At 39.3% G+C, this 27,176-nt stretch overlaps 3 protein-coding genes and 1 long non-coding RNA gene across 15 annotated transcripts in view; 1 reads left to right on the top strand and 3 right to left on the bottom strand.

Annotated features, from left to right (window-relative positions):
- Window positions 1–4,068, bottom strand: part of magi1b (membrane associated guanylate kinase, WW and PDZ domain containing 1b) — a 63,750-nt gene extending 59,682 nt beyond the window's left edge. For 4 of the 8 annotated variants that reach the window (XM_077726835.1, XM_077726837.1, XM_077726839.1 and 1 more), the window contains exon 1: window positions 3,275–4,067. In XM_077726835.1, the coding sequence (XP_077582961.1) occupies window positions 3,275–3,572 (298 nt within the window). In that variant the 5' untranslated portion in view covers window positions 3,573–4,067. Of the gene's footprint in view, window positions 1–3,274 lie in introns of all 8 variants that reach the window. The other 4 variants (XM_077726832.1, XM_077726834.1, XM_077726833.1 and 1 more) reach the window with 2 other exon arrangements.
- A 2,895-nt stretch (window positions 4,069–6,963) lies between these two features.
- Window positions 6,964–14,594, bottom strand: pfkfb4a (6-phosphofructo-2-kinase/fructose-2,6-biphosphatase 4a). 4 transcript variants are annotated; one of them, XM_077726845.1, is made up of 14 exons: window positions 14,526–14,594; window positions 11,501–11,617; window positions 11,321–11,417; window positions 11,179–11,245; window positions 11,037–11,111; window positions 10,890–10,946; window positions 10,677–10,798; window positions 10,356–10,563; window positions 10,126–10,272; window positions 9,914–10,018; window positions 9,714–9,843; window positions 9,232–9,294; window positions 9,085–9,149; window positions 6,964–7,678 (listed from the first exon to the last, which is right to left on the bottom strand). In XM_077726845.1, the coding sequence occupies exons 1-14, from the start codon at window positions 14,578–14,580 to the stop codon at window positions 7,619–7,621; spliced, it is 1,368 nt and encodes a 455-aa protein (XP_077582971.1). In that variant the 5' UTR covers window positions 14,581–14,594; the 3' UTR covers window positions 6,964–7,618. The 4 variants fall into 4 exon arrangements, with proteins under 4 accessions (XP_077582971.1, XP_077582969.1, XP_077582970.1 ...); XM_077726843.1 differs by lacking the exon at window positions 14,526–14,594 and adding an exon at window positions 12,760–13,274; XM_077726844.1 differs by lacking the exon at window positions 6,964–7,678 and adding an exon at window positions 7,945–8,548.
- LOC144203418 (uncharacterized) lies at window positions 9,026–10,199 on the top strand. Its single transcript, XR_013327685.1, has 2 exons — window positions 9,026–9,162; window positions 9,708–10,199. It is a non-coding gene; the product is annotated as an uncharacterized LOC144203418 (long non-coding RNA).
- A 3,147-nt stretch (window positions 14,595–17,741) lies between the features above and the next one.
- On the bottom strand, window positions 17,742–27,160 carry mapkapk3 (MAPK activated protein kinase 3). 2 transcript variants are annotated; one of them, XM_077726036.1, is made up of 11 exons: window positions 27,021–27,140; window positions 26,514–26,926; window positions 21,898–22,037; window positions 21,176–21,240; window positions 20,477–20,556; window positions 20,269–20,395; window positions 20,015–20,090; window positions 19,819–19,943; window positions 19,495–19,580; window positions 19,317–19,397; window positions 17,742–18,547 (listed from the first exon to the last, which is right to left on the bottom strand). In XM_077726036.1, the coding sequence occupies exons 2-11, from the start codon at window positions 26,826–26,828 to the stop codon at window positions 18,392–18,394; spliced, it is 1,251 nt and encodes a 416-aa protein (XP_077582162.1). In that variant the 5' UTR covers window positions 26,829–26,926; window positions 27,021–27,140; the 3' UTR covers window positions 17,742–18,391. The 2 variants fall into 2 exon arrangements, with proteins under 2 accessions (XP_077582162.1, XP_077582160.1); XM_077726034.1 differs by having other exon boundaries at window positions 26,514–27,160.
- Window positions 27,161–27,176: the final 16 nt, after the last annotated feature.

Raw genomic sequence — 27,176 nt, 5'->3', positions numbered from 1 at the left:
AACATCGTAAATTAGTAGGACCCTCTTTGCCCCTTTGACATGTGTGCAACTACAAATGCCAAGTATGATCAACTCTCCTATACAATTGACTTAAAATGAGCTAATTAGGAAAAGAAAGTCATTTCTTCAGGAAACAGTAGCCTTGGTTTGGCACTTGTGCAGCTTACAAAAATGGGTGGCATTAGTGAAAGAGCATTTGGTGGTCTTTATAGTTGGAAAGGGGGCATCTCTCTGCAATACCATATTTCAATGGAAAGCTTAAAAGTAAGTGTCGGCACACACTTAAGTATAAGCGCCTTACCTACCTCAAGATGAAATTGTCTCAACACATCTTACATTTCTTCCTCCTGTCAACAATCACATAAAATCACACGCAAATTTAAGCTGTGGATTTTTGGTTAAGCCAAACTAAGAATAAATTTTTTTTTAAATCCTTAAAATGCAGTCAGAGGTGGAAAAAAAGAAAAGAAAAAGTGTCTGACTTACTACTGTGAGAATAGGAAATAAGTACTTCCAGATAAAAATTCTGCCAAGACTAATGGCCCAAATCCTCATGCAAGTAACATTAATTAATTAATCTCTAACTAGTAAGCCAAATTCAGTCTTCAGGAATTTGATTTCATTTCGGGTAAATAGTCATGTCAAGCTGTGGCTTCTTGATTTCCAGTCATGGATAAACTACAGTTTGTGATACATGAATGAGTATTACATTACAGAATATAACTGTGGTTAAGTGTCAAACTGTGAAGACAAATCATACACAAAATCCTTCCAAGAAAACCACAAATATTTCTCTCATAATGTAAAGAAATCCAATAATCCTTGTCCAAGTAATTTTTGCCTCGCTTTACCCACATAAAAGGCAACAAACACTAAGCACAGTGGTTGTGTTTCTTCAAGTCAAAGTTGTGCATTCAGCAGGTCTCAATTATACAATTAAAATAGTTTCGTAAATATGCACAATAAATGTGATTTCCTTGCACATGAACTCAGCAGCACCTGAAGAACGAGTGTGGGACCTAAAAATCTAACTAAGCCATGTCTGAATACATTCAGCTAGTGTAGAAATTCCTGAATAGGTACTACAGACGTATTCCCTCTCCACAACTGACTTGATTAAAATGAGAAAATGGCACAATTTCTGCGCTAAATTGGGACAACCTGATTTTACAGATGGACTTTGCAGTGAAGCATATTTTCGCAATTAAAAGCGTTTAGGGAAGGAAATTCCCAGACAGTGTGAATTATTAAAAACGTTCAAATGGAATGACACCATGTGATGCAGTATGGCAATGACACCTTACATTCCCAGGTGGGCTCTAGAAAAGATTCTGATTAGGACCTTTTAAAAAGGGGGCTTACTACCAAACGATGATCACAAACAGGCTAAAACTAATGCATTATAAATTCTAAGTGACCGTGCAACTAGGCAAAATAGATTGCAGTTTTAATTGTCATTAGCCACACATGAGCATAAACAAAGGTAAGGTTAGCAATTAATCTGTTTCTACTTTTGTTGCATGTCGAACCAACAATAATACATGAATATGCAGATAGTTTTACTTACTGTTAAGGCAACTCCTGCAGACATTTCTCATATTTAACATGCATCTCTCCTATTTATGTCATTGTGAAAAGTATAATTTAACTTGGGTAGTTAAAATTGCTCAGAACATGAGCAAGTTACAGTTATTCTCCATCCATGTGACATCTACGGTCTGGACCTTAAGTCCTAGAAAAAGCATACTTTAAATTGTCCTTGTAGTTCTGTTTTTTTAAACTGTCTTTGAAGAACTGTGGCTCTTTTCACTGTCACTATATGAAGTTGGCATAATCCAGAGTAGTCCCATGCGCCCCCTTCACCAGTTCGCCATGCTACACTCGGAAGCTGTCAGAACGGCTCAGTGTCAAACCCATGGGGCCCTGCCGGGTCAAGATGACCATGAACGAGAGAGACCAGCCACACTAGCCTGCTGTTCCCTATTCTTGTTACAGAATCTGCTTTAAAAAATGAAAAGAAATGTGAGAAAATGTGTTTGTATTGCTAACTACTAAAAGGCAGCACTGGCCAAAATAAAGAATGATGAGGAAAGATGATGCCAACTTCTAGTTAAAATAATAAGGATGTGTCCCTTTCAAATGACTACAGTAGGAACAATAAAAATATAACTTAAGGAATGTATTATATTTTCATTGGGCATGCCAAATTGAACTGAAAGGCATGGAGGTGCAGGAGAGTACAGTCAGCAGGCCTGTCTCATAGCGGAGATGCCTTTGGATCTCTATTCAGGGGGTCTTTTAGTGTGAAATTTGCAAGTTCTCCCTGTGTTTGATAATGGTACATTTGGCTACATAACAGAAAGCAAGTTTGTTTGTCTATATTTGCCTTGTGAGTGGCTGGCAACTATCCAACAATGTACCTAACATCTATCTCAAAAGGTAGCTTGGAATAGATTCCAGCTCACTACTAAGTGACACCTGAGTATTTGAATGGCAAATATATGATGATCCAAATTGTTAAGTGTGTCAGATGTTGAAGTTCTGATCAAATAAAGTAAAAGCATTCAAATAAGTCACATGTGGATAATAATAATAATAAAAATAATCAACAAGGAGTTGAAAAGATTCCATCTTGCCCTGGAAAGTTTTCTCAAATTTACACTCGGCGCTGGTAATGTGGAAGTACATGTTTCCTTTAATGCATACTTGGAGGTGATTTGGTTCCCTGTCAGCTATGGGTGTGTCAAATGTATCTGGTGTAAAAATTCTGCAAGTGGATTGTGCAAGTAAATTCTTTTCAGACTCGCACATATTAGTGGTTCGCTAAGATTTGGGGGTAAAAAAAATAAAATAAAATAAACTTTGAGGATAACCGCTAATCAATGGCCAAAAGGGACCAAAGAGTAATGGTTGTGCAACTAGAAACCTCAGCTGTCAAAAAATAGTAGCCAGTTACAAAGGCAGGATAAAGTGGCATAAATTACAACCTTTTTCAAGATCAAACTACAGAACAGCACACGAGGAAAGACATTTATATTAAATGTCGATGTGAGAGGCCAAATTTGCACCTCTTGTCAAATTACAAATGTACATTTCATGCATGGTGAAACTTAAAACTGGATATCAAACACTGTGTATTTTGGGGGTGCCATATCCTGCAATTCAAGAAAGAGGATTAAACAAAACAAAACAAGCAAAATGGTCATTTCAGGGGAGGATGCAATTTGGGGGCTTTTGTGCGTGTTTGTAAGTGCGTGTCACTTCCGGTGCTTACCTGGCCTGACAGCTTTTAACCTGATGGGACCTTTGCAGTTTTTGATGAAGGTTTGCACATCGTACATGGGCAATCCCGAAACGGGAAGGTTCTCCACTTCCAAAAGAAGCTCCCCGTCATTTAACTGGCCACTGTTGTAAAGCACTTGGTTCTGCTTGAGTGGAGCGATGAACGCGAACTCGCCCTTCTCCGCACCACCGCGCAATGGGACGTTCAAGTCCCCATGGGCATCTTTGGACACGGAGCATTCGTTCAACCGAGAAGTCCAGTGATTCTTCCTCAAAGCGGGGTTGGACATGTTTGGGGCAAAAGCACACAAGCGGACGGAAGGTGCCGCTGGGGTGTGTTAAAGCAATCACAAAACAGTACCTTTATTTCCTCGTGAAGCGCAGCAAACTTTTTGTTGCTGCCACAGAAACATGAGCGCCTCTGACAGGAGTGTCGCACGCGAAAAAAATCAAGCCATTCCGCCCACCTGGAAGTCACTTCTCACGGCTTAGATGGTCTTCTATGTCCCTCAACATGTCTTGATGTTTATTCCCGTTTTGGGTCAGAGGAACATTAGATCTGCCCAATTCCAGAAGAATCCAGTCACGTATTCCAAACTAACTCCAAATTCGTTTTACTTCCCTTTAGTTAGAAGCGATGGTTGGGGGCTTGCTTATTCCGATGTCCAAAGACGGTTTGATCAGGTAGGGCGCTGCTTGTTCTGCGTTTGACTCCGAGATCCACACAAGCAAGCAGCGCGCCGGACGTGCTGTGCTTGTGTTGCGTTCAAATGCTGTAGGAAATATAGCTTTCCAGGTGCTGGCTCTCGATAATACTAGAGTCGTTTCGGTTATTTATTTATTTATAGAATACAAATTATTTGTTGCAACACACAAGTGCACCCATAAAAATAACTAATACAGTCAAAATAAATAAATAAACGTCAAACACAGTCACTTTCCGAGTTATTTCATCCCTTTTCCCAGTTTTTCTTCTTAAAATGCATTATGATTGAATGTGGCAAATACGCATTCTTCAAATACCTTGAGTAAAAATAGTTATTTATTCTACAATACAACGTTCCCATTCATTCCCTTGCAATTGATTAGAAATGGTGTATTTGAAAGATCTCTCTCTTTAACATTTAGCCAGTCAAATATGGAATAACTAAGAAAATAGGTAAAGGTCAGATTTGGCCCATATTGTACACTTGAGAGTTAACGATTTAAAATGTGTTTTCATTAAAAAGTAAGAAAACACAACCATTTAAGACCAGGTGGCATCTGGCTACGCTGCACTCATTCCAACCTGTTAAGATTGCTGCATTTCAGGCTAGACAAGTTGAATTGCATTTTTATTCTTGAGCTTGACTTGCTAAAAGACGACAATGTGTGGATGTATAAACTTTGCCTGCTCTGCCCTTTGACTAATGCCAATTCATTGTTCTTAATACAATTCCTTATGTATATAAGAAGACATTTTTGGTCGAAATGGAAACACCCATTGCTAAAATAATTCATAAGATCAGGGAGAAACAAAAGATTAATTTAGGTGTAATAAAGGTGACTAAAATCAGGTTTTGGTGGTTGGGTGTTTTTTCCTTGTGTGTCCTGTCCACGTGATTATTAATGTGTGTCACCATATGTGTCTTTTATGGCTCTCCTTCCCCCACCTGTGTGGTGCAGGTGTTTCTTATTGTCATCAACTCCTGTCTGTGTATTGAAACCTGTGTGCATCGGCATGGAAATATTTTTTGTCTAACATATTCAATATTTTTTTGTAAAACACAAAAGATTGCCTGGACTAAAAAATTAAATGATGAGGATTTTTACCTAGGGAGCCTCAGATGAGCTTTTTCCAGATCTAAAAATACCACTGAAAGCACTCTTGGTCTCCTGGGGTGGAGAAAACATGGATGTGAATGAGGGGAAATACTAATCATGGTGATCATACCCATATTCATTATCAGTAGTTATGCTGTTTTATCATAATTTGAGTGGATGGGGGGTAAATCTTCAAGGCAAGCAATAAGCAATAGTAATAAAAATGGACAATACCATTTGAGTTTAACTCAAGATTCGAAGATGATGAATTATGAAAACTGTTGTTCTTCTGCAAGACTATAAAGTAAAACAGCACTTACACTGTTCTCCATTAATAAAAAATACATCAGCCAGAAGAACCAAAGAACAGAAGCCAAAAGCTTCTGTGCCAACATGCAGTCACACAAATTACCTAAATCAAATTGACTGAAGCCACTGGTTTCAACATTCGTCTTTTTCCTCATCCATCAGTCCGCATATGTCAACATTTTTCTGGCATTTGATGTCTCAGTGCAAGTCAGTGTCACAGCTCCATCTTTCACACTTAAACGCACGTTCACAAATGTCTTCCCTCCACACGCACATCTGCTCTTTATGGTTTCTACGTGAATTACGCTGAGTTTCAGCAGTAAATTGCATGCTTAGCATGCAATATACACATTAGCATCTTCAGTGTGATACATGATATCATAACAGTTGCTTTATGTATAAAACACCATAATCCTAAAAAAAGGCCCTAACCTCACCACCATCGCGTGTTGTCATTAAAGAAAAGCTTCCACATTGCTGTACTTAAACATGTGCTGGAATGTTAAAGTACAAGAAATTGAATGATTCTATTTAACTCTGAATCCATTGTGTCCTTACACTTTGGCCTGTATTGTATTTTATTTTTATATGAAGAAAGCTAGTCACCCATGTGTGCCCCGCGTGAAATCTTAATGTGGCGTGACTGTGCACTGCTCCGCCATTTCACACATCTGGAAAACCACATCTGCATCATTCATGAATAAGTAAAATTACGCAAAGCTCCCATTACTGAAGCCTGTAAATGCACTGTAGCATCACACTATGTAAGTGCGCACCCCCCACCCCATTTTTCATTCTCGATTTGAATTCACTGACCTATGACTTAGTTGCCCATTACTTAACAGTCTCTACAAATGAGCAGAACACTGTTTAGTTTGACATTTCACTTTAAGATCATTTTGCCGCAGCATAATGCTTTATTCCTTGCAAAATCGAAAAAGCATTAGAGGGAATGAGAGTGATTGTAGAATGACAAAATGTGAGAAAAAGAGTGGAAATCAAGCAGTGATGTAAAGATGGCTGAGATTAAGGCTGTACAGGTTAGATGAAAAAAAGCATCAGATTATGAGAGTGGATTATTTTATAACAGCCAATCAAAGATGAGTTTTGTTATGATATTTGCACTATTTTATGTAGTGTAGTGAAATATACTTTTGGTAGAATGCAATAGAGTGTACTCTCCAATAGTGATTTATGCTCTTGATGCACCATTTTGGACTGCTTACATCTACATTTGTAGGTCTGGCAACCACTCCTGCAATAAAACATCCCGCTGAATCTGGAAGTTGCACAAATTTAGCTTTTCCATTACTGTAATGAAGCCTAGTAAAGCAATCTATGCCCGTATATACTGTAAACCTTTACATGGTGCAAAGAGTTTGAAAATACACAAGCTTGTTTCACTATTTTACAGTAAATTGGCTAATTTATTTCTATATATATATGCAATGAGTCGATAAAGTATGGAAAAGGGAGTTAGTATATAAGAAATTCAATGGATAATCAAAGTGACTAGAGCCCTCTTGTGGCAATGATAAATAAAAAGTAGTATGAAGAAAATGTCACTAATTTATCATTGTGTAAAAATATCATCTTTATTGGATTTAATCGGTGTTGCAAAGATGACCCTGCACCCACCCTCATTTCAATCTAATCAATAAGAACACTGCACAAACGCACACATTCTTCACAAATATTTTCTAATATATTAAAGTGACAGTACATTTGCTTTGGGTGAGACACAAAAGACACGTTGATAAAAAACAAAGAGGTGAAGGGTTTTCAAAAATATGATTCCAGTAATTTCATGAATAAGTAGTTTACATAAATAAAATGTTTCATAGTAATGTTCCCCAGGTTGATTGGGCCAGGCACCATTGCACAGTAATGACTGAGAATTCCTTCACATAAACGATAAATTTGATGAAGTCGGATGTTTTTTGTTGTTTTTTTTGTTAACCATACTCATAGTAGTCAAAAATGTGGTACTCCATAATGAACTTCACGGCACATAGGGACAATATTATGGATACACTACCATGCTGGGACAAATGTGATCACAATGTGCAGAAATCAGTAGAACTCCTTCAAATAGTACCAAAGAGCTACGACGGGGTATATGGATCAAAAGTAACGTACACCCCAAATCACCAGAGTGAACAGAAGTACCACATAAGTGAGAAAATGTGAGGAAAGGTCAAGCTCACACGATGCAGCAGTAGAGTCAGAGGTGGGCAGGTACAGTCCGCAGGGCATCCTCCGCTGTGCGTTGGACATTTACGTTCTGGAAAGAGCAAGGCATCAGTCAGAGGTCTCACTCAACAAAAACACATTCATACCCGGCGGCTACAAATTTGAAATTCTCCCTTTTCAAATGATCTGTTGTTTCTGGTTTTACTTTGTAATAAGGGGTTTTGTGTGACTAACCACCAAAAAAAGAATAAATTTAGCAAATGGAATTGCTCTCTGTCAGGTACTCTTTATCTTAAATTGTGTCATTAAAAATGCGGAGTTGTTAAGAAATGATTGACAAGAGTAGCCTTGGAGCAATTCTGAGTGAAGGAAGTTTATTTCAATTGTCAGTGATTCAAAGAAAATACACAATATCAATTAAAAGTTAAATATCTCTATTTCCAGGACTTTAAATTGACGGTTATGTTTGGAGACATCCTACACATTTGATTAAAAAAATTGTGCAAAAATACACGTAACATAAAAATGGAACTGTTACATTAGATCAGATCCATTAGGGAAAACAAACAACAACAAAAACTTCATCGGACCAAGTTTTGTCACTTCACATTAAGGAGCCTCAAGTTCAAAACAATCGTCATTTGTTCTCCTAAAAAAAAAGGGAGAATGTGCGCGACAAATGTTCTGTCTCATATTATTACAATAATCCAAAAATAAACTGGATTCCAGTCAGCTATCATCATCATGACATCCACTACTAATTAACAGACAAGTGCAGAAAGCATAGACGATGCTGGAGAGGAATAGGATGAGAGGAAGGTTGGAGAGCAAAGAGGTTGGCAGGTGCAGTGTGCATCACAAGGGTTACAGCAAGGTGTGCAATGGGGGACTAAAGGAAGCCTCATTGGTGAGCTGGCACTGTTAGCAGAGCCTCCTCTGACATCCGCGACACCTCTACATTCTGTTCCATGGGTGGGGGAAAAAAGCACACACACAAACGGGGAGGGATCAAAACAACGTGGGCAAATATCAGGAGGAGATTTGCCTTTGTACTGATGTAGTTGTAAGGTGGACAAGAGCAGTTTGCCTCCAACTCGCATTGTTCGATGAGATTTCAGGTGCAATTAAGCTAAAATAGTTAATTATTTTGTTAGGATCTGTGGCCACTCTAATCGCAAGAAATTTGAAAAGTCAATTCTCATTTAAGCCCTCATCTATATAGACAGTCAGGTGGTACACTTTTGTAGGTGGCCCTGAGGATGGACAAGTTTGTAATTGTTCTTTTTATGGTGACAAATGTGTGAAAGGTTTCAGGGGGCGGTCCTGTTCAGTTCATTCAGTACGATGCCAAGTGTTGAAAAAATCATCACGTTGCAGCATTATGTTCTGTGCCCGAAGCTACTGGAGGGATCCGGTTCAGTCCAGTCTTATTACATTTAATGTGAGTCAGCTGGTCTGCACGTGCATGTGTATATGTATGCGTGTAGTTGTACGCACCTCCGGTTTATCTCGATGCGTGTTGACAGCTTCTACGTTGAGGCCGATGGACTCTACCTTACAGCCTGGGGAGACAAGGTATGTCTCGTCAGAAAAGCGAGCGTCACGGTTATGCGTGGTGTAACCTGGAAGCAAAGGTGTTCTTACCGTAAGCCACCGGAGTGAGCTTCAACACGGTGTGTAGTGGGCACTTCAGGTAGGGTAGCTCCTCTGTGTGAATGAAAATACAAGGACGATAGTCGGTTGTTAAACTACCAAAAGCATACATTTACCCAGAAGGGTACCAAAATTTGAAATCACAAGTCATGGGGGGGAAAAAACAACATAAGAACTCACACTATTTGTTCAGGCTTCCGGTTGAAGATAAAGCAATTGTAGTAGCTTTAAAAATAACAATTATAATTTTTGTAAGGATTTTCACTCCAAATGAAAAAATCTTGTGTAAAATATGCCTTCCAAAAATAACAATAAAATAAATTGCCGTACAAGATATATTTTCTCCCTCTATTATCCACTTCTCATACTATTATAAGTATAACATTATTTTATGGTTTATCATGTCAATTATGAGCAGAATAATGCCCTTTTCTCCCCTCAATGTCATTAATCAATTCATCTGCCAGACTCACCCGCAGTCTTGTCCAGGAAGTAAGCCAGCAGGCACCGCATGACGGCTTGGTGACAGATGACCAGCACATTCTCCTGCCTCTCCAACTCCATGATGACCGGTTCCAGGCGCTGCACCAGGTCTTCGTAAGACTAAGTTGATCAAATACAATTAAGCAACATTTTTTTTTTGTTGGTTTGTCCACAATATTGCGTGACTGACCTCTCCTTTAGGGTAGCGGTAACGGTACTTGTCCTGATCCCGCAGTGCAAATTCCAGAGGGTAGTTATCTTGAATCTCCTCATACATCATCTCTTCACATACACCCTACAGTGACATGACACACACACACGTTCCTCAGTATTTGACTATTTGTAAATGATATCAACAGAAAAGATGTGTGGCAATAATTTGAGCTGGAGCTCAGCACTCACGGCGTCAATCTCGTTAAGGACCTTCCACTGTTCGTAGGGTACACTGAGAGCCTCGGCGGTCTGAATGGTTCTCTTCATTTGACTGGTCCATACCTTCAGGTCGTTGATTCCCTGAGCCTGGATGAATTGACTCAAGTTTTTGGCAAACTGCAAAGAGTAGAGCAAGTCAACAAATGCTGAAAAAACAACAGTGATGGGAAATCAGGCTCCATCTGCACTGCCTGTCGTACCTCTTTCCCACGCGGCGTCAGACCCGAGTCTCCTCCGATACAACCCTTGACGTTGAGCTCACTCTCGCCATGGCGACAGAGGTAGATGGAGCGGGGTGTAATGTGGATATTCATGAGATAGTAGACGATACGACTCTGGATGTGGTCCAACACTCGGTTGACTAAAAAACGCTGACCCACATCCATGATTTTGATGTAGGAAAGATCCCTATAAAACACAAGTCCCCCATCATACTTCAGATTGAAAACTATATTACTTAGTAAACTGGTGGATTGGTTGCTTGTTATAGTGTGCATGGTTGAATAAACATTTAGTCTCACCTGTCCAAGACCTCATCCAGGGTTTCATAAGAATTTTCATAACACTTTATTCTCTCCATAAAATCTTGCACTGCCTCATCGGTGTTGCAGTTTGTGTAGTCAGGACTTCCCAACTTCACTTGCTAAAAGAAAACATGGAAAGAATAATTAGGGGAAAAAACAACACTTGCAAATTTGGTCCTCATGAAAACTGTATTAAAATTTTACACTCACCACAATGTTCTCTTGGATAACATCTGGGTCTTCACACACAGATTCTACAAAGAACACCTAAAGGAGAAGATGCAAGTATGCTCAGAGCCTCAGGTAAGACTTTTCCACATGGATGCCATATAATTGTTACGAAGATATGTTTATCACCTTGAAGCCATTTTGGTCTGCAAATTCAATGATGGTTTCTCTCCTTTCTCTGGTGGTGTTTGTTGCATCAAAAACCTGTGCCCGAAAAAAAAAAAACAATAAAGGCACTGCATTGAGCACCAAAGTGAGACGTGAGACCTACCGCAACTTGGCCACCTTCTTCTGTCAGGTATTGTCGCACATCGTTCAAAGCTGCCGAAGCACACTGTCTGCAAATATCACGTGTTACCACGCTGATAAGTAATGTGTAGTGAATTTTGAGGATGATTATTAGACACTCTTACCTTCTGATTGCCAACCCTTCTTCATTATCTGGACGGAAGAACTCAAAAGACTTATAGATCTTGACACACTCTCTTCTGTATTGTCCTACATTGAACTCTAAAAACAATAAGACAGATCTAATGATCTTCTGAGAAAATGTCAAATTCATTTGGTAACATTTAGCAAGCAACTAGGTGTACCTCTGGTGGGAACTCCTATCCAGTTAAGATAGCGAGTTAGCTTCTTAGAGATGTAAGTCTTTCCCCTGGCTGGAAGGCCCACTGTCACAATCAAGGTTGGACAGTTGGTCATGCAGACTGTGAAGGAAAAGAAAGAAAACATGTGGTTGATTATTTTAAAATACTTTCTTCAGGACTATTTAGCTTTACATAGTGGATCATTTGAATACTGTGAATACTGTTTCGATTGTGAAAGTTGTGGAGAGAAAAAAAACAGAGTACTTTTATAATCTGTTAGATTATAAAAGTACTCTGTTTTTTGTGCATATCATCAACAATCAGTTTCCAAACTAGTCTAGTGTTTGCACAGATGACTGGGTCAGAGAGGAAAGTGGCCCAATTGCATCAGTTTTTAATTTTAAATGTTCTTGCAAGAGAGACCACAGACACCATTGAGTAAAACCAAATCTGAATTGTGACTGAAGCAATTTTGAAAATCCATGTTGAGTGCAGTAAAACATTTCAGGCAAATGGTACTGGATAACAAATATTAATATTGTGGCCCCAAATTAGATGGCTATGTATGTGACAATGCGCCAGATAAATTGCAATTTAATTTGTGTTGATTGTTACAAATGAAAACAATATGCTGAAGTGAACTTTATGAAAATAAGTAGTAGCATCGGGTTGCCATTGACTGCAAAGGACGTCCAATCAATTTGAACTCAGAACTGATAGTCATCATGTGATGACAGCGATCCCAGGAAAAAAATCATTTGGACACATTTTTGTTAATATCTCCAAAAAGCTCAGGTAAGTATGATCATATCGTAATTTTTGTACAAGATGTATCAGTGGTGGTCCATCCTGTATCAGCACCATGACGGATGGATGGATGGAATGATGGATGAGTCTGCAGTCCACAAACCAATCCACGCCAAGTATAATTTATTGCGGTTGAGGGGGAGGGGGTTATCACGGGGGCATTGGTTCATTCGGTTCGTCGTGACGATGACGCTCCCCCCGTCACGGCTCCTTTCGGCTGGAGTACAGCGAGTGTGGCGTGAGGAGGCGGAGGACCACATTCAGCAGAAAGCCTCACCGCTAACGGTTTGAGCTAGCTGCACATCCCGAATCGAAACGGGCTCGACTGGTTTATCGCATGGCGTATAGCAAACACGTTCACCATAGCAAACAAATAGCATGCTCCAGGAGGAGGAAGAATAAATTAAAGAGAGTTTGCGAAAGCCCATCGTGGCCTGTAATGCTAGAATACGCACCCTTCCTTTGAGAAATGTGCCTCTCCGGAAGGCCATTTTTACACGGCATCCAGATCTTCTTCAGTGGGTTTTGGGTGAGTTCCCGTGGGTTGGGCGTGGATGTGTCTTCTGCTGCGTCTTGCGGCGACGTGGAGGCGGCCGCGTTAGGGACGCGGGGTCGTTTCCCGTGATGCTGCTCCGAAGGTGATCGGGGTTTCATGGTGGTGATCGGACGAAGACGCAGCCTCCGTCTGGCGTCCCGTCTCAGCTTCCTACTCTATCCGGCTGGCTGCGCGTCACGTGGAGCGTCGCCATACAGGAGACCGGCGATTGGTCGTAATGACCACGATGCGTGCGCAGTCGCACTTCTCACGTGAATTGAGACGACCAACTCTCAGGACATAAAGACATTGAGATCTGGCCATATTCACTGCTTTTACATCAATTAAAAACCAATGACCTTGTGTTTATTTATTTATTCGATGTTTTATTTATTCGTTTATTCTACTTTCCTGTCAACCAACTAGTGTTCTCGTAGTTGCTTGCTCTTTTTATCTTATCTGTCATTTTCCCCGTAAAGATGGGGTAAAAATGGTGAAAATGTATTCAGTATTACCACTGTTTATATTGGAGAATATAAATTAAAACAAAATAACAAATTAAAATAAAAACGGTAGATGGCAGCATTGCTATTTTTCTTTTTTACTTTAAGATGATTGGCATCTGGTATGTCATTAACATTGTTATCGAGTCAGTCCAGAAATAAACTTGGGCCAAAAGGAGGGTGTGTGTGTGTGTTTTTGTGCATGTCATTCAGTATAATACAATAACAATGTCAGTCAACAAGTCACCATAAATAAATAACTTTCATTATCATTAATCGCAAAAGTACTGTTTTCATTCATCTTGGTTTATTTTTGGTGCGTTTAATGCTTAGTTTTTAAAACATTATAGTGTTAACTATCCACATCTCATTGTACAATCAATATGTATCCATTTGTATTAAACAAACATCTATGATACTTCTTTATTTTAAGAAAAGGGATCCTGTAGGCAAAAACTGAGATCATATTTAGATACCAGATCTATTATTTATTTCAAAAGAGCTAGCAGACCTGACCAAAGAAAAGAATAGATCCATCGGTGACGTGATTGTTCATAGCATTTCCATAAACATTTGACTTATTGCATTCGCATTGTATTTTAACGTGGTATACGATCGTGGGCGTGTCTCGGTGGGTTTACGATCTCATGCAAAAGCATGCCCCCATAAAAGTCTGTCGTAAATTGGGGTTCCCTTTATGTCAGTCCCCCCATCAAACATCTTTTAGCCCAAACCCAATAAATGAGCGACATCGGTGCCTGTACTGGTATGCAAAACAACATTCTCCACTTAAAACCTGCATGTTACCCACTACGATACATGAAGCTAAGGTTTGCGATTACGCACACATTGAATAAGCCACGAAAAAAAGGGAGCAAGAAGCTCTGCATCAGCCTCGACGATCATCAAAATAAACAATCGAGCCCTAGTCTGTTTATATTTTAAAGCCAACTACACGCTTTGTTAAATATAGGCGCTCAAACACGATCCCTTTAACAAAAGCGGTGTGTATACAAGGCAAAAGGCAGCGTTGGAGTCTTGTTGTTATTATGTAGGGGAAAGGTCTCGGTGACAGCGCCAGACCACAGACGGCACGTCCACTCTTGTTTACGTTTCCCGAGCTCCCACGTTCACACTCGGCACGAAAGCCCACGACAACAACGAAAAGCGGAAGCCTCCTTACCCGCTCTGCACTGGTTCTGTGCTGGCTTGGATCGGCCGGAGCAGCCTCTCATCATGGATCGTCTCCTTCGGATGGCATACCTGTCAACTGGTACGTTCTCGCCGTAATTGGTACAACTGAAAGCCCATTTTTATATTGGTACGCTGTACACATGAAAATGGTACGCTAAACGGTGATTTTGAGAAAAAAAAATAAATTAAGGCACTTTCTAGCCATTTTTCACCATCCGCCATTGTTTCTTCCCGGAAACGCATGTCTGCCAAGTGATATATGTACCGGCGCCTCTGATTGGCTAAAAAAAAAAGATCATGATAAACATTTCGTTTTGTAACACTTTCACCATGTGATTTCCGTTTCCTGTTCCCTTGTTTATGTTTACTTTCATTTTCACTTGTTGTTCGTGATTTTTTACAAAAAAGTAAAGTGGTAAGATTTTCCATGTATTTATACATATATGTAAGGGCGAAAACAAAATTTGGTAAGATCACAAATGGTTCGAGGTTGACAGGTATGGGATGGAGCCCCGACTGATGCTTATGGCCAAGAGCACTCGCTTAAGCACGCCAGCGCGCACGCACATACACACACAGACACACGCATACACGCGCACACGCCAAGTGTGTGAGGCGACAAGCGAGGCTTCTTGCAAAACTGGACGGAAAAGGTAGCAATACCTGCCCCCCTTCTCCTTTGCACCCTCCCACAACACACACTGGCGCACGCACACAAATACATACACACACACGCACACACACACACGTACACTCTCTCGTAGGCTACAAGGAAGTGTCCACACAAGCCCTGCAAGTTCCCATGACAGTGATGGTTAAATATAGCTTTGTGTAATGATAGATAAGTATATTGTACATGCACTCATTTTTTAAACATAATTTACATCTATCCACCTTAATTAATGGAAGTCACTTCAATACAATTCAATTTAGTTGGGAAGGTTGTGCAAGTGGTAACTACAAATCAAATGTATTGATTTCTGAAGCTATGTTTGACACGGAATATTTATAAAACAGGCTGCCGGGCGGATGAGTGGTTAGTGCATCAGCCTCACAGCTCTGGGGTCCTTAGTTAAAATCCAGATTGGTTTACCTGTGAGGAGTTTGCATGTTGACCCTGGGCCTGGGTTTTCTCTGGGTACTCCAGTTTTCCCCCACATTAAAAAACATGCATGGTATGCTGATAGGAAACTCTAAATTGCCTGTAGGTATGGGTATGAGTGTGCATGGTTGTCCGTCTTCTTGCCTGCGATCGGCTGGCCACCACCTCTGGCCTGTCTGATGGGATAGGCTCCCCCCGTGACCCTAATGAGAATAAAGTAGTTCAGAATAGAAATGAATATCTATGAAAGGCTCAGTTGTTCACAAACAAGGAAGCAGTTGGGTTCACTAATTTGTGAAATGTGTCAATAGTCCATATACCAATTTTCTTCCTCTTATCCAAGGTGGGTCCAGTCTTCCCTCTCGGGCCACAGGGTCCAGCACTTTCAGGGGCATCCGTGCTAGGAGACACAGTCCTGGCTCAACTCTGAGGTTCTCCTCCCTGTGGGATGTAATCTCCGAAAACTTTAACAGACAGTTAGTACATCCTGCAGAGACAACTAGTATAGAAGAGCAGTAAATCATCCATAACAATTTGAGACATTTGTGACGTTTCAACCAGCATACGTCAATGGTGTTAATGATCCCATTATTAAGAGGACACAAATAGAAACATCAAAATGTGAATCTGCGTATAATGAGACATAGCAATTAATGATAGAGGACAGCACAAATCAGAGCAGTGGAGACAATAAATACAGGATTGTGCGTATACCAGAGAATGAATGACACAGAAATGGGTCAGTAGGCACTCAACTTGACCTTAAACACATTCCTCCCGAAAGGCCAGATTGAATGTCCTGCTCCCCTCCTTGCCCAAATGCATTGCTTCCTTCACTCCCATTTACGTCACACACCCATGCCTTTGGCAGTTCGTACACAGACGCATCCAACTTACCAGTCGGACCAGTCTCACTGTTTTTTAACACAGTCAAACATAAAGCATTTTCCTCCAACTTTTTTAGCCACTCTTGCACATATTTCATGCCAAACCAGAAAGCCAGCTGAAGAATAGACTTTTTGGTATTGCATTGTTTTCATATTTTGTATTACAGATGACTCAAGCACAAATCTGATAAGGTTATCTGACCCATCTTGCATAGTTCCAAACTCATGCGAAGGCATGATTCAATCATTTCCAATTGTTTTCTGGTTTGGACTTGTAGAACTCCTGACTTGTGATATTTTTGGCAACTTCACATCTAATTGTGACACTATTAATTTGATTGGCTTGGTTTTAATTGCAATTGCTTCTCTATAAATCTGGTTTCCCCGAGAAAAACAAACCAATTCAAAATCACAACTGTTGATATTCAAGCCACTAGGTCACTCTGTCAACTATTGCAAGTGAGAATTGTATATTTCCTCTTGGTTGTGTCATGACTGACCTGATTACTAGTCTTCACCACATATGTGACTAATAGCAGGCTGGAAAACAAACTCGTAATTATGCACTTGGCAACATGCTGTTAAATTCCGAATGTGAACACAGTGGGCCTTCTTTTGAGTGTCCATTTTATGCCATTTGTCTTTGAGACAAAGAATCCAGAGTGACAAACAACAGCTGAGAGGTCATTCTTTATTTGGGCCTCATCTAATCGTGGCCGACATCCTGTATTTACACCCGTGATGCCACGGTAGTTTTCATGATCAGCTTAGCCCCAACCCTTCCCCTAAATACTACAGGGGGCCCATGTGATAAAAATGGAGTAAAGGTACTTGGGGGGGACAATGTAAACATGATTGTTTTGACCTTTTCTTTAACAACTGACGCACACAACCAAGCATAACCACATTGCAATGCCATGTCAATAACACCTGTCATGCAAGTAATAATGACTGTCAAGCAGAAGGTGGAAAACCAGTCAAGATTAGGGCATCTTAGACGATTTTTACATAAAACAATATTTCGAAGCAACTAAAAGAATATACACCAGCATTCTTTTTGCCCTTGCACGCAACACGTTAGCACACACGGGCCCTTTCTCAACAGTGTGCCACAACTCACCGATGTCGCACACACAAGCCACACCTGACTATTGCAATCCATGCTGACTTCACACTTACAGGAAACACAAAAATCCCCCAAAGCTCACGAACTGAATGTGTTATCTGTTGGCCATTTTATTGTTTTGGTGAAAAATACTCGCAGGGTTCAGGAGAGGGACACATGGGTCAGACTTTGCTCTAAAGTCTGTGACAAAGACTATTGAATGTAGACCAAAGTAAGACAAAAAGACTCGAGAGTACCCGAGTTTCACAGTTTGTCCACAGCCGCTTTGATAATAATACAGTGAAACCTCCAAAGTTAAATACAGTCAAGATACTGTATGTGAGGTTAATATTCTTACTTCTCTATCGTTCAGAGAAAATTCTGAACAATTTAAATTCAAAATAAAACTACAGCCATCATAAGGCCTGTAATATCAGTCCAGTCACTGTTTTTAACAAACATTACATTCAACATATCCATACAGAAAATTTTAGAAGACCCCTAAACGGTATACAATTTCAAGGCGTTTTTACTTTGGACTGATTAGCACATGGTAAAAAATAGACCGCCGACACAATAGAGTAGTCATATTTTCACAAAAACAATCCGACAAAGGCACCGATTCTTAAAATGTCATAAAACACTTTAAAAACTTTTTGGGAGAGAAAATCTACAGTTGAGCTGCGTTCATCATTTTGTGTCATTTTAAAAGAATGCCAAATACATTTTTTGCCCTTCATTATGGGAGTGAGCCTTCACCCTCACTGACTTTGGCACACTGTGGAGTTGCCCTTCGCACCTGCAGCAGCTTTCTTGCGTCTCTTGTTGAGGAGGGGATTGCTGGACGTGTCAAGGTCTTTAATTTTTACCTGGTCATAGTCCACACGCATGGTTGCTAAAGCGCTGGTCATCTCCTCCTGTCAAACAGACAAACAGATTCTGTTCAGATGAACCAATTATTTCATGCTGTAATCGGACGAAAAATGACCCTGACCCTTACTTTATTTTTTTTAAGCTATTGCATTTTTTTGTGCAGGACAAAACTCAAGTTTTTTTCTTTCACTACTTCAAATGCACTTCACCAGCAGATTCCAGACACATAATTTTTTTTTTTCTTTGTCATGGGTGGAGTCGCTTATATTTATGCAAGTCTCTAACCCAGATTCAAAGAGTAAAGGTTGAATACAAATTAAATGAAAAATGAAGATTGACAATCCTTGAGCAATTTGATGTTATGTTTTCATGCCCTTGATTTAAAACGACTGTATTGCAGTTGGTAGAACAGATGGATCAAATGCTAGGTGGTTCAATCCATTGCTTCATCTGCCTATATTATAAATGCCCATTTTTTTAGATCACAGAACCCCCTAATTACTCTCAGTGGGCAAAGCAGTGCCTTGAATGGCAGGAGCACCGCCTACTGGCTTAGGCGCACTTTAATTCCGTACCAAATGCAACTGCTATTCACGTTCTTTTCATTTATCATTTTTACCGTGTATTGATTTTATTGTTGTTGTTCTTTTGTCAGTTTCAAATTCTTTGCCCTATATATGAATTTGGTTCAAATCAAATGGGGGGCTCTGATACTTCTGCAAAAGCAATTAGAACTCATTCATATTTCTTCTAACATGTAACATGTAATGTCTAAAATTGACCAGAAGAGCTCAGTGTTGTTGTGCTTCATACCTTCACGTCTTCCCACATCTCTCTATCCTCTGTCAACACTCGAGTCGTATGTAGAGGAGTAGAGGGGACCACAATAGATTGCTGCAGATCACAAACATACCGGCAGATTCGTAAATAAAAATAATACAAACCGTACTTAGTATCCAACGCATCAAAATTGCGTGAGCCAAAAACTCACACTGATCCAGGGGTGGTTCATAAACTGACTGATGGTCATTCTCTCATTGGGGTCTGTCTTCAGCAACTGGTGAATCAAACCTTTGCCTAGAAAGGTAAAACCAAGAGCTCATTAGGAGTGTATATACTTGTCTTTATATACGTCATGTATAATTCTAGCATATTTATTTGCTACTTTGGACTGCCTCCAGCAACACCATAGTTCATTACTGGGTACCTTGTTAATTTTCTATTGTTTGAATGGCTAATTATAAATATGAACTTGGGGGTAATAGTGTTGTGAAAATATCAGTGCGTATATATACTATAAACTTAAATAGCTCACCTTCCTGTGAGACTTCAGCCCATTCTGGGTTGGGGAATTCATACTGACCCAACCTGATTCTCTTTTTCATACCAGGGGAAATAGCTTGACCCGTGTTGGAGTAGAAGGGAGGGAAGCCACACAACCTGCAGATGAATGACAAAACAGATAAACCTGACACTTTTACTTCAAGATTATAGGTTGATGGCATACTCACAGGATGTACATGATGACACCTAGGGACCACATGTCACATGACTTGTCATATTTCTCTGGACCTAAAACCTCCGGTGCTTATCCGCGGTCAGATCAAAAGATGAAGCACAGAAATTGAAGGGGGGAAAATTTAGGTCAATTATTGAACAACTCCTTTATAAATACTTCTTTAGTCTTACTACTAAAGATGCACTTCAAACTTCACATTCCTTCCCTTAATCAATTTTGTAAGAAGGTAAACTGAGAGTAACTAACCCACATAGTATGGTGTGTAGCACGGGGTCTGAAGTGGGTTGTGTTGCGTGGTCTCTTTTGCAAAACCAAAATCTGTCAGTTTGAGAATCCCATTACTGTTCTTTGAGGTGTACAGTAGATTCTCAGGCTATTCCAAGAGACCAGGAAGACACAAAATAGTACATATTCATCTTAAACACATATTTGATTGTAAAAATGTTGATCTCACCTTGATATCTCTGTGTGCAATGTTAATACTGTGTAGAAACTCAATGGCTGTTCCGATGTCCCTCATAATCCCGGACGCCTCTGGGGTTAAAGAAGTAACAAACAAACAAAAATACAGTCTCAAACAAGAAGCCAAACCAGTCAAATGTCATAAAGAAAACCACCTGAATGACAAAATTCTCAACATAACCAATCCAATTCCATTCTTTATATATATACTGTATATGACCAGTCTCTAAATTTTCTTGTTGCAACCCACTAATGTTACCATCAATTAATGATTCGATCTATTGATGTCGAAATGTCGAGTACAATCAAAATAAATGAAATTTCTAATTTAACCACAAAAGGTAATGAGGATTTGGCCTTTCATTTCCTTGTTAAACAGCTCTCAGAAAATACCAAGCAATCCCCCAAGTGTATTTGAGGTCCATTTTACAATTTATATACAATATAGCACTGTGCAAGAACACTTGGAACATGCAATCACCACGTAGACATGATTTGAACTATGACTCTCGGAACAGTGACAACACAAACACTTGTTAGCCAATAAATCTATAGCTAAAAATTTGAAAAACACATACATTTTCAAAACAAAGTGCCTATCTGTTCCAAGTGGATAATGCACAACTCTTTGGGGGTAGACTATTTGACCTTCTTCAACTTCTGTATTAAAACAAAAAGCATCTGCTCTCACCTTTTTCTGTAAAAGCTTGGTCACCTCTAGCTTGGATGCGGCTGAAGAGCTCTCCTCCCTCCATACTGCCAAGCCACACACAAACAAACACACACACAAATATGGTTGGAAAGCACTGATATAGTGTAAGAATTTCACAATTTACATCTCCCGGCTGCTATTTATGAATATAGTAATTGGTATTTGCTTAGATATATTGCTCATAAAAGATTCCTTTCCACTCCGTAGAGAGCACAAAGAGGAAGAGAGAGGAATAAATGTGCTTTTGTGCTGGAGAGCACTAAAACTTGTCCTCTGTTGACCTCCACTGTCACAGAAAGCAGCTTATAGAGAACTTAGATCAGTGCCTTTCGCGCACGCATGCACGCAAATGGTTACTACAAACAGTGAAGCAAAAACACTGCGGCTGTGCCAGTGCATTTGGTCAATATCAGTCATGTGATAAAATAATGCAAAAAAGATCAGTTTCCGTTAATGAAGTAGAATTGGCAAATTTTGAGAAAACCACAGACAATGTGTATATTATTATCTGGAACCTTTAAGTAATATAACAACTTTTCATTTATTTTAATAATGTAATATTTATTGCTCTTAAGCATTTCGACGAAGTTGGTAATAGAAACTTTAACAAAGGAAATAAATAATTGAATTTGAATAATTTATCTGCTCTGATAGCGAAAAAAAATAGAAACCAAAAAAGAAAGAAAGTGTCTAGAAAGTACCACTCCATGATGATGAGCAGACACTTCTTCCCATGATACATGTTTTCATACAGGCTCAGGATTCCAACAATATGCGGCCCTCCAGACACCGCCCAATGAAGCTCCACCTCCCGCCTTGCTTTGGGACTGTCGTAGAGGATCTGGAAGACAAGGAGGGAAATTAAAAAACAAGCCACAAAATATAAAAGCTCAACTCAACAAATGTATTATCACATATGGTTGTATTTTGGTGGTTGAGACACCATAACAGAAGGGTAGCATTGATGGCAAATCTTGCAGTATTTCATTTTGCAATAAGATGCATTAGATATTATATACAGTACACAAACACACACACCACCAGCTCAGATAAAGTGTATTGTGGGTTGTGCATGCAGTAAAGAGACACAAAGAGCAGGTGCATGGTGATGCATAGCATACATGTGGAGTCAGTGTGTATTTTTGAGTGTGTGGTAATGTGTACAAGAAGGGCGCTTATCAGACTAGAAAGGACTGACTCATAGACATGAGATCAGCGGTATAACTTTGATGTACAAGTTGGGTGGGACAATTTTTTTTTTTTTCTGTGAGTAAGTACTTTTGCCTTTGGATTAGCGCACGGTTCCAAATAAACACATTACAACATACAGCAACAAGTGGAAATAACACACTTGAAAAAATATTAGTATATGAGCACTATCATTGATATTTAATCAGAATTGTGTTGGAAGAAAGGCCCTTCTTTTATAGTTAATGCCTGCATATCACTCCATTTACTACAAATGTAACTTTTTGTCATTATAGAAGTGCTGATGAGGAAGTGGCGATGGGTAAAATCCTAGTGCATAACTGACATTTGAAAGTAGAAGTTGGCCATTTATTTCCGTAATTTTAGTCAGCCCTTTAGCTGTTTCGAGCTGATTTATTGTTTTATAATCATCATTTACTGCACTTCAGTAATACAAATGAATGGATTAAAAAATGACAAGACAAAATTCTAGCAACTGGTATATATACACTTTGAGTGAATGCTTTACATCTGGTTTGTTCATACCAAAGTTCTATAGTATACTGTTTACTGAAACACTAACCAATTTATTTCCTTAGTAGAGGTATTACTATACAACCATTTGAGAACCGTGTGTCTAAAAAAATATAAGCAGCATTACTTGTGGTATGTTAATAGAAATGGATGTCTACCGACTAACTATACCACATCTATAGTTGTTAAATTCAATTTCAAAGAACATAATGCTATAACTCTTGTTAATTAAAATGTGGGAATGAACATGTTTGGTGTCTATAATGGCCAGAAAAGATTGCTGTCCCATGACAAATAGAGACTGTCTAAGCCTGCATTTTAGGTTTAATGATGGGCAGTGGAGACTTATTAACTACTTTTACAGCAGTGGCACCTCAGAAAGAACTGCCTTGAGGAGCGAGGCTGATATACAACACTCTTGTACTGAGTTCCTGGCACATTTGCAAGAATTTCTTTGATGGAAATGTAGACTGTGACTCATGACTGCCCTTATTGTGAAGACAAACAGGGTTAAGGTCAGGGTAAATTTACATGACAACTTAAAAACAAATGTTCTTTGGTATAGTGTCATATTAGAAGAATACATTGTCAAAGCGGTCCGCATTTATGTGGCTCTGAAAAAGACTGATACATTTTAATGTGTCATCTTACACTGAGGTCTTAAAATATCTTTTGTGCATATGGCATACGCATTAAAATTGCACATGACGAGGCATGGTCTTTAGAACAGATGTTTTTCTACTGTTTTTGCTCTTCTGGAGTGTTTTCCACAGAAGTGTTGCAGTGAGGCCACGGAGTGCATTCCATTTTGCCAAGAGTCTTTTGACACAAGATTAGTCACTTTCACACAATTGACAAAAATCGTATTGTGCTGTCAAGTCACCAAAATCTAATTGTGGTTTCAAATCTAAGCAGCTGTGACCTGCTCAACATGTATGAGATAGTATACTGAAAGTACAGCAAGTGGGTCATTCACAATAAGAAAAAAGACAAAGCCACAAACTAGGTAATTGTGGATTCAACCAAAACCCTGTGAACTCAGCCGTCACACAAGTGGAGAATAGCAAACCTCTTGACAAACTGCAGGCATTTATAACACAAGAGAGACATACAGTGTGTTTCATATGAAAACAGGGATCCTCTAGTTCAAAAAAAGACACCCGTTTTGGATTTTGCACCCAAATGTCAGTTGAGAACAGCTGTCAGGCCTAAACAACAATAGTTATTTCCAGTATAATCTTACCGGCCTTGGCAATCCACACTTGAGGAATTTTCACTCACTGGAGTAAAAGTTTTAGCATTGTCAATGGCCTTGCTATGATTTTTATTAAGTTACAGTTTTTTGTTGTTCTACTTTGTAACACACTTATTAGTTATCGTACTAAAATTCCTGATAAAGGGAAAAAATGCAAATTAACATAGCTCTTGTCATGAAAAGTCAGAAACTGTAAAATTGACATTGTGGGGGGAAAATATGTACATTTGCTTGAACATAATTTAATTTAAAACCTGCGCTTCTGTTTACCTTCATTGTGAGAAAATGTTGGAGGTGACACTGTTTTGACGCTCATGTTTGAACATGATGCATGCGCTATGTCTGTGCAAAAACGAGATTTGGCTTGATGTCAAGAATATCAATCAAACGGAAGGTTAGGTCAGGAGGGCTGAGTATGTTACACAAGATATGATGACATTGACTCCTTATTTATTATTTTCCCAAACAAGGACGCAATCAATTGAAACTATATCTTTGAAATCTATTAGTTGTGGATTTTGCAAAATATTTGGTTTTCCCAGCAGTTTCTTAATTCCATGCAACAAAATAGCATCATATTTTGGGGAAAAAATTCACTCTCAAATTGCATCATCTCATCCCGCCCGCTAGGTACATCTAGATTTTCTGATGTTGTTGACCGAGTTAAGGCAAAGACTAAAGGCATATTACTGACCCCGGAAATAGTAAGCAGCAGAGTACATACTATGTTTCCAATATTCTTAAAGGTTTTGAAGCTAAAGGGACTGACTTATTGCAGTAAATAGAATCCTGACGACTGTAAGTGGATTAAATTGAATGAATGGCTTGCATCCAGCACTGGTACCAAATGGATTAAACTTGCACCCATCCATTAAATTTAGCACCCAGAGGAATAGGTCATAAAAAGCTAATGAGAAAGAGAAATTCACTTACCAATTTCCACGTTTAAAATCTGTTAATCATGCCTTTTGCCTTTTATTAGGCTCAGTTGTTAATAACATTGGTTGCTGTGATAAAAAGGTCATATAAAAAAAAAAACCTTAATGATGTTCCACAGAATGGTAGATTCTAATTACAAGAAAAGATGCAACTATATAACTGACCACAGCTCATTTTATGATTATAAAGTTGTTTGCTCTTACAAATAGTTTTTGTACTATTGGATTTCTAAAGTTGAAAGTTCATGATATCCTAAATAAAGATTGGAGAAATTTTTCTTTAACATAAGATTCTATTGAAACTTTAGTTCTTCAATGAAATTAATAATAATAATGATAATAATAACAACAATAATAATAATATTACATTAACTTATTTTTGAAAATCTAACACGTGAATTTTATAGATAGAGATCATGAGAACAATTTCCAATTCTATAATGTTTATGGAGAGAACTAATTATAATTTTGCATGCATGAAAGGCTGGCCAGCGTCTCAGAACAAATTGTGTTTGTTTTCTGAGGTTCTGCTGTCATATGATAGCAGTTTCTGAGTGGGAAATGATATGAAAAAAGATCCCGACCTCAATTTGATGTCTCTTAGAGACTGAACATGATTTCCTCTGGCGGATCAATAAAGTCTAATAAAGAATATAAAGATAGGAGTGTTTACACTCTGGCACTTCATTAAGCAATGGACAATGGAACAAGATATGATATGGGCTTTACCAAGGATAAAATATTATGGCCAGTTTTGATTGTGTGGAGGTTATTGTTCATTCAAAAGGGGCTATATGGAAAGGTGTATGGGCCTATTTAACCATAAAGTTAAAATGAATTTGCTGCACTAGTAAAGCCACTTGGTCCCACTTGTGCACTTTTTTGGGGGGAGAACTTAGTGCTTCTGATTTCATGGATGACACAAAAATCTCCCATTTAGATTTGAGTGATTCAATAGTACTTTGAATAGGGCATTGATGTGAAGTGACACACGTATATTGTTACCAATGTTCTACTTGTCACTAGAACAAGAATACATTTTCAGTCATCTTAACATCATCATCGTATGCTTCAAATATTGCATTGTGGTGTGAAAGAACACCCAGTGGTAGTTCTCATAAAGTAAACACTATGCCTTGAATTTGGAAACTGAACTAAAATGTACTAATTAACAACTGATGCCATGTGATAAAACTATTTTTTAAACTTAGAGGAACTCCTCCAACCACTCCAATATAGTTCCTTGATCTCAGAATAGCACAATATGTCATTGTTTTGTGCAGGTATGCCTAAAACATGACAATGTGAGGAGAGAAAAAAACTTGTGCCGTTATAATACCACAAATCTCATTTTATGTGCAGCATTTGTAGTATTAATTAGTTTAGTGCAGGCGAGTGATACCTTGAGTGCGCACCTCTGTCCAGTCTTCTTGTTGAAGCACTGTAGAACTTTGCCATTGATTCCTAAACCCAGAACCTGACTGGAGATTTTATAATCTTCCGTCACTGCGTGTCTTTTAATGTCCAGGCGGGTATTTCCAGGCATGGGGAAACGCGTCTGTTCAGTAGCCGAGGCTGCAGCGCCGGCTGCGGCTGGAGGAGGCGGTGGGGGTAGCGGGGGTAGCTGGAGCGTGGCGTCCCCCGCCGGCGAGTCGCGTTCGGCTTCAGCGATCGGCGCTCGGAGCGGCTTCTCCTTCCCGTTGCAATCCTGCAGCATGGTCAGGCACAATCGTCGTCGGGAGTAGGAGTGATTGACTCACCAGAAGACGCGATGACGCAGTCGCTGTCCAGTAAATGCGCGTCTGATCTAGACTCCTGTCCGAAAACTTCCTTGTTAACAACTCATTCCCTGAAGAAGGGAAAAAAAGATTTTGTTTAAACCCCCCAGGATAAAAAAAAAACTGTCAACCTTCTTGGTCTTCTTCCAAGAAGAATCCAAACATTCCAGCAGGTGTGTTAAGACATCAAGACAGTTGAGTCCGGCAAGAGGTTGACATGAATTCAGCTCGTTTTCGCATGAGCGCGTGGAAGTGGAAGCACACTCATAAGCACCACCCTGACAGAT

Source organism: Stigmatopora nigra, chromosome 10, assembly GCF_051989575.1.
Source record: "Stigmatopora nigra isolate UIUO_SnigA chromosome 10, RoL_Snig_1.1, whole genome shotgun sequence".
Classification (NCBI taxonomy): Eukaryota; Metazoa; Chordata; class Actinopteri; order Syngnathiformes; family Syngnathidae; genus Stigmatopora; species Stigmatopora nigra.
The sequence above is the reverse complement of the archived record's forward strand: the minus strand, read 5'-3'. Positions and strand labels throughout refer to the sequence as shown.

Coding starts and splice junctions, on each gene's coding strand:
- pfkfb4a (XM_077726843.1), bottom strand. CDS start 12,958: ATGAAACCCCGATCACCTTCGGAGCAGCATCACGGGAAACGACCCCGC. Junction 10,947..11,036: donor CAGACCAAAATGGCTTCAAG/GTGATAAACATA, acceptor CTTCTCCTTTAG/GTGTTCTTTGTAGAATCTGT. Junction 9,295..9,713: donor CTTCCTGGACAAGACTGCGG/GTGAGTCTGGCA, acceptor TCATTCACACAG/AGGAGCTACCCTACCTGAAG.
- mapkapk3 (XM_077726034.1), bottom strand. CDS start 26,828: ATGCTGCAGGATTGCAACGGGAAGGAGAAGCCGCTCCGAGCGCCGATC. Junction 19,581..19,818: donor GGCTGAAGTCTCACAGGAAG/GTGAGCTATTTA, acceptor TTACCTTTCTAG/GCAAAGGTTTGATTCACCAG. Junction 18,548..19,316: donor AGATGTGGGAAGACGTGAAG/GTATGAAGCACA, acceptor TCTGTTTGACAG/GAGGAGATGACCAGCGCTTT.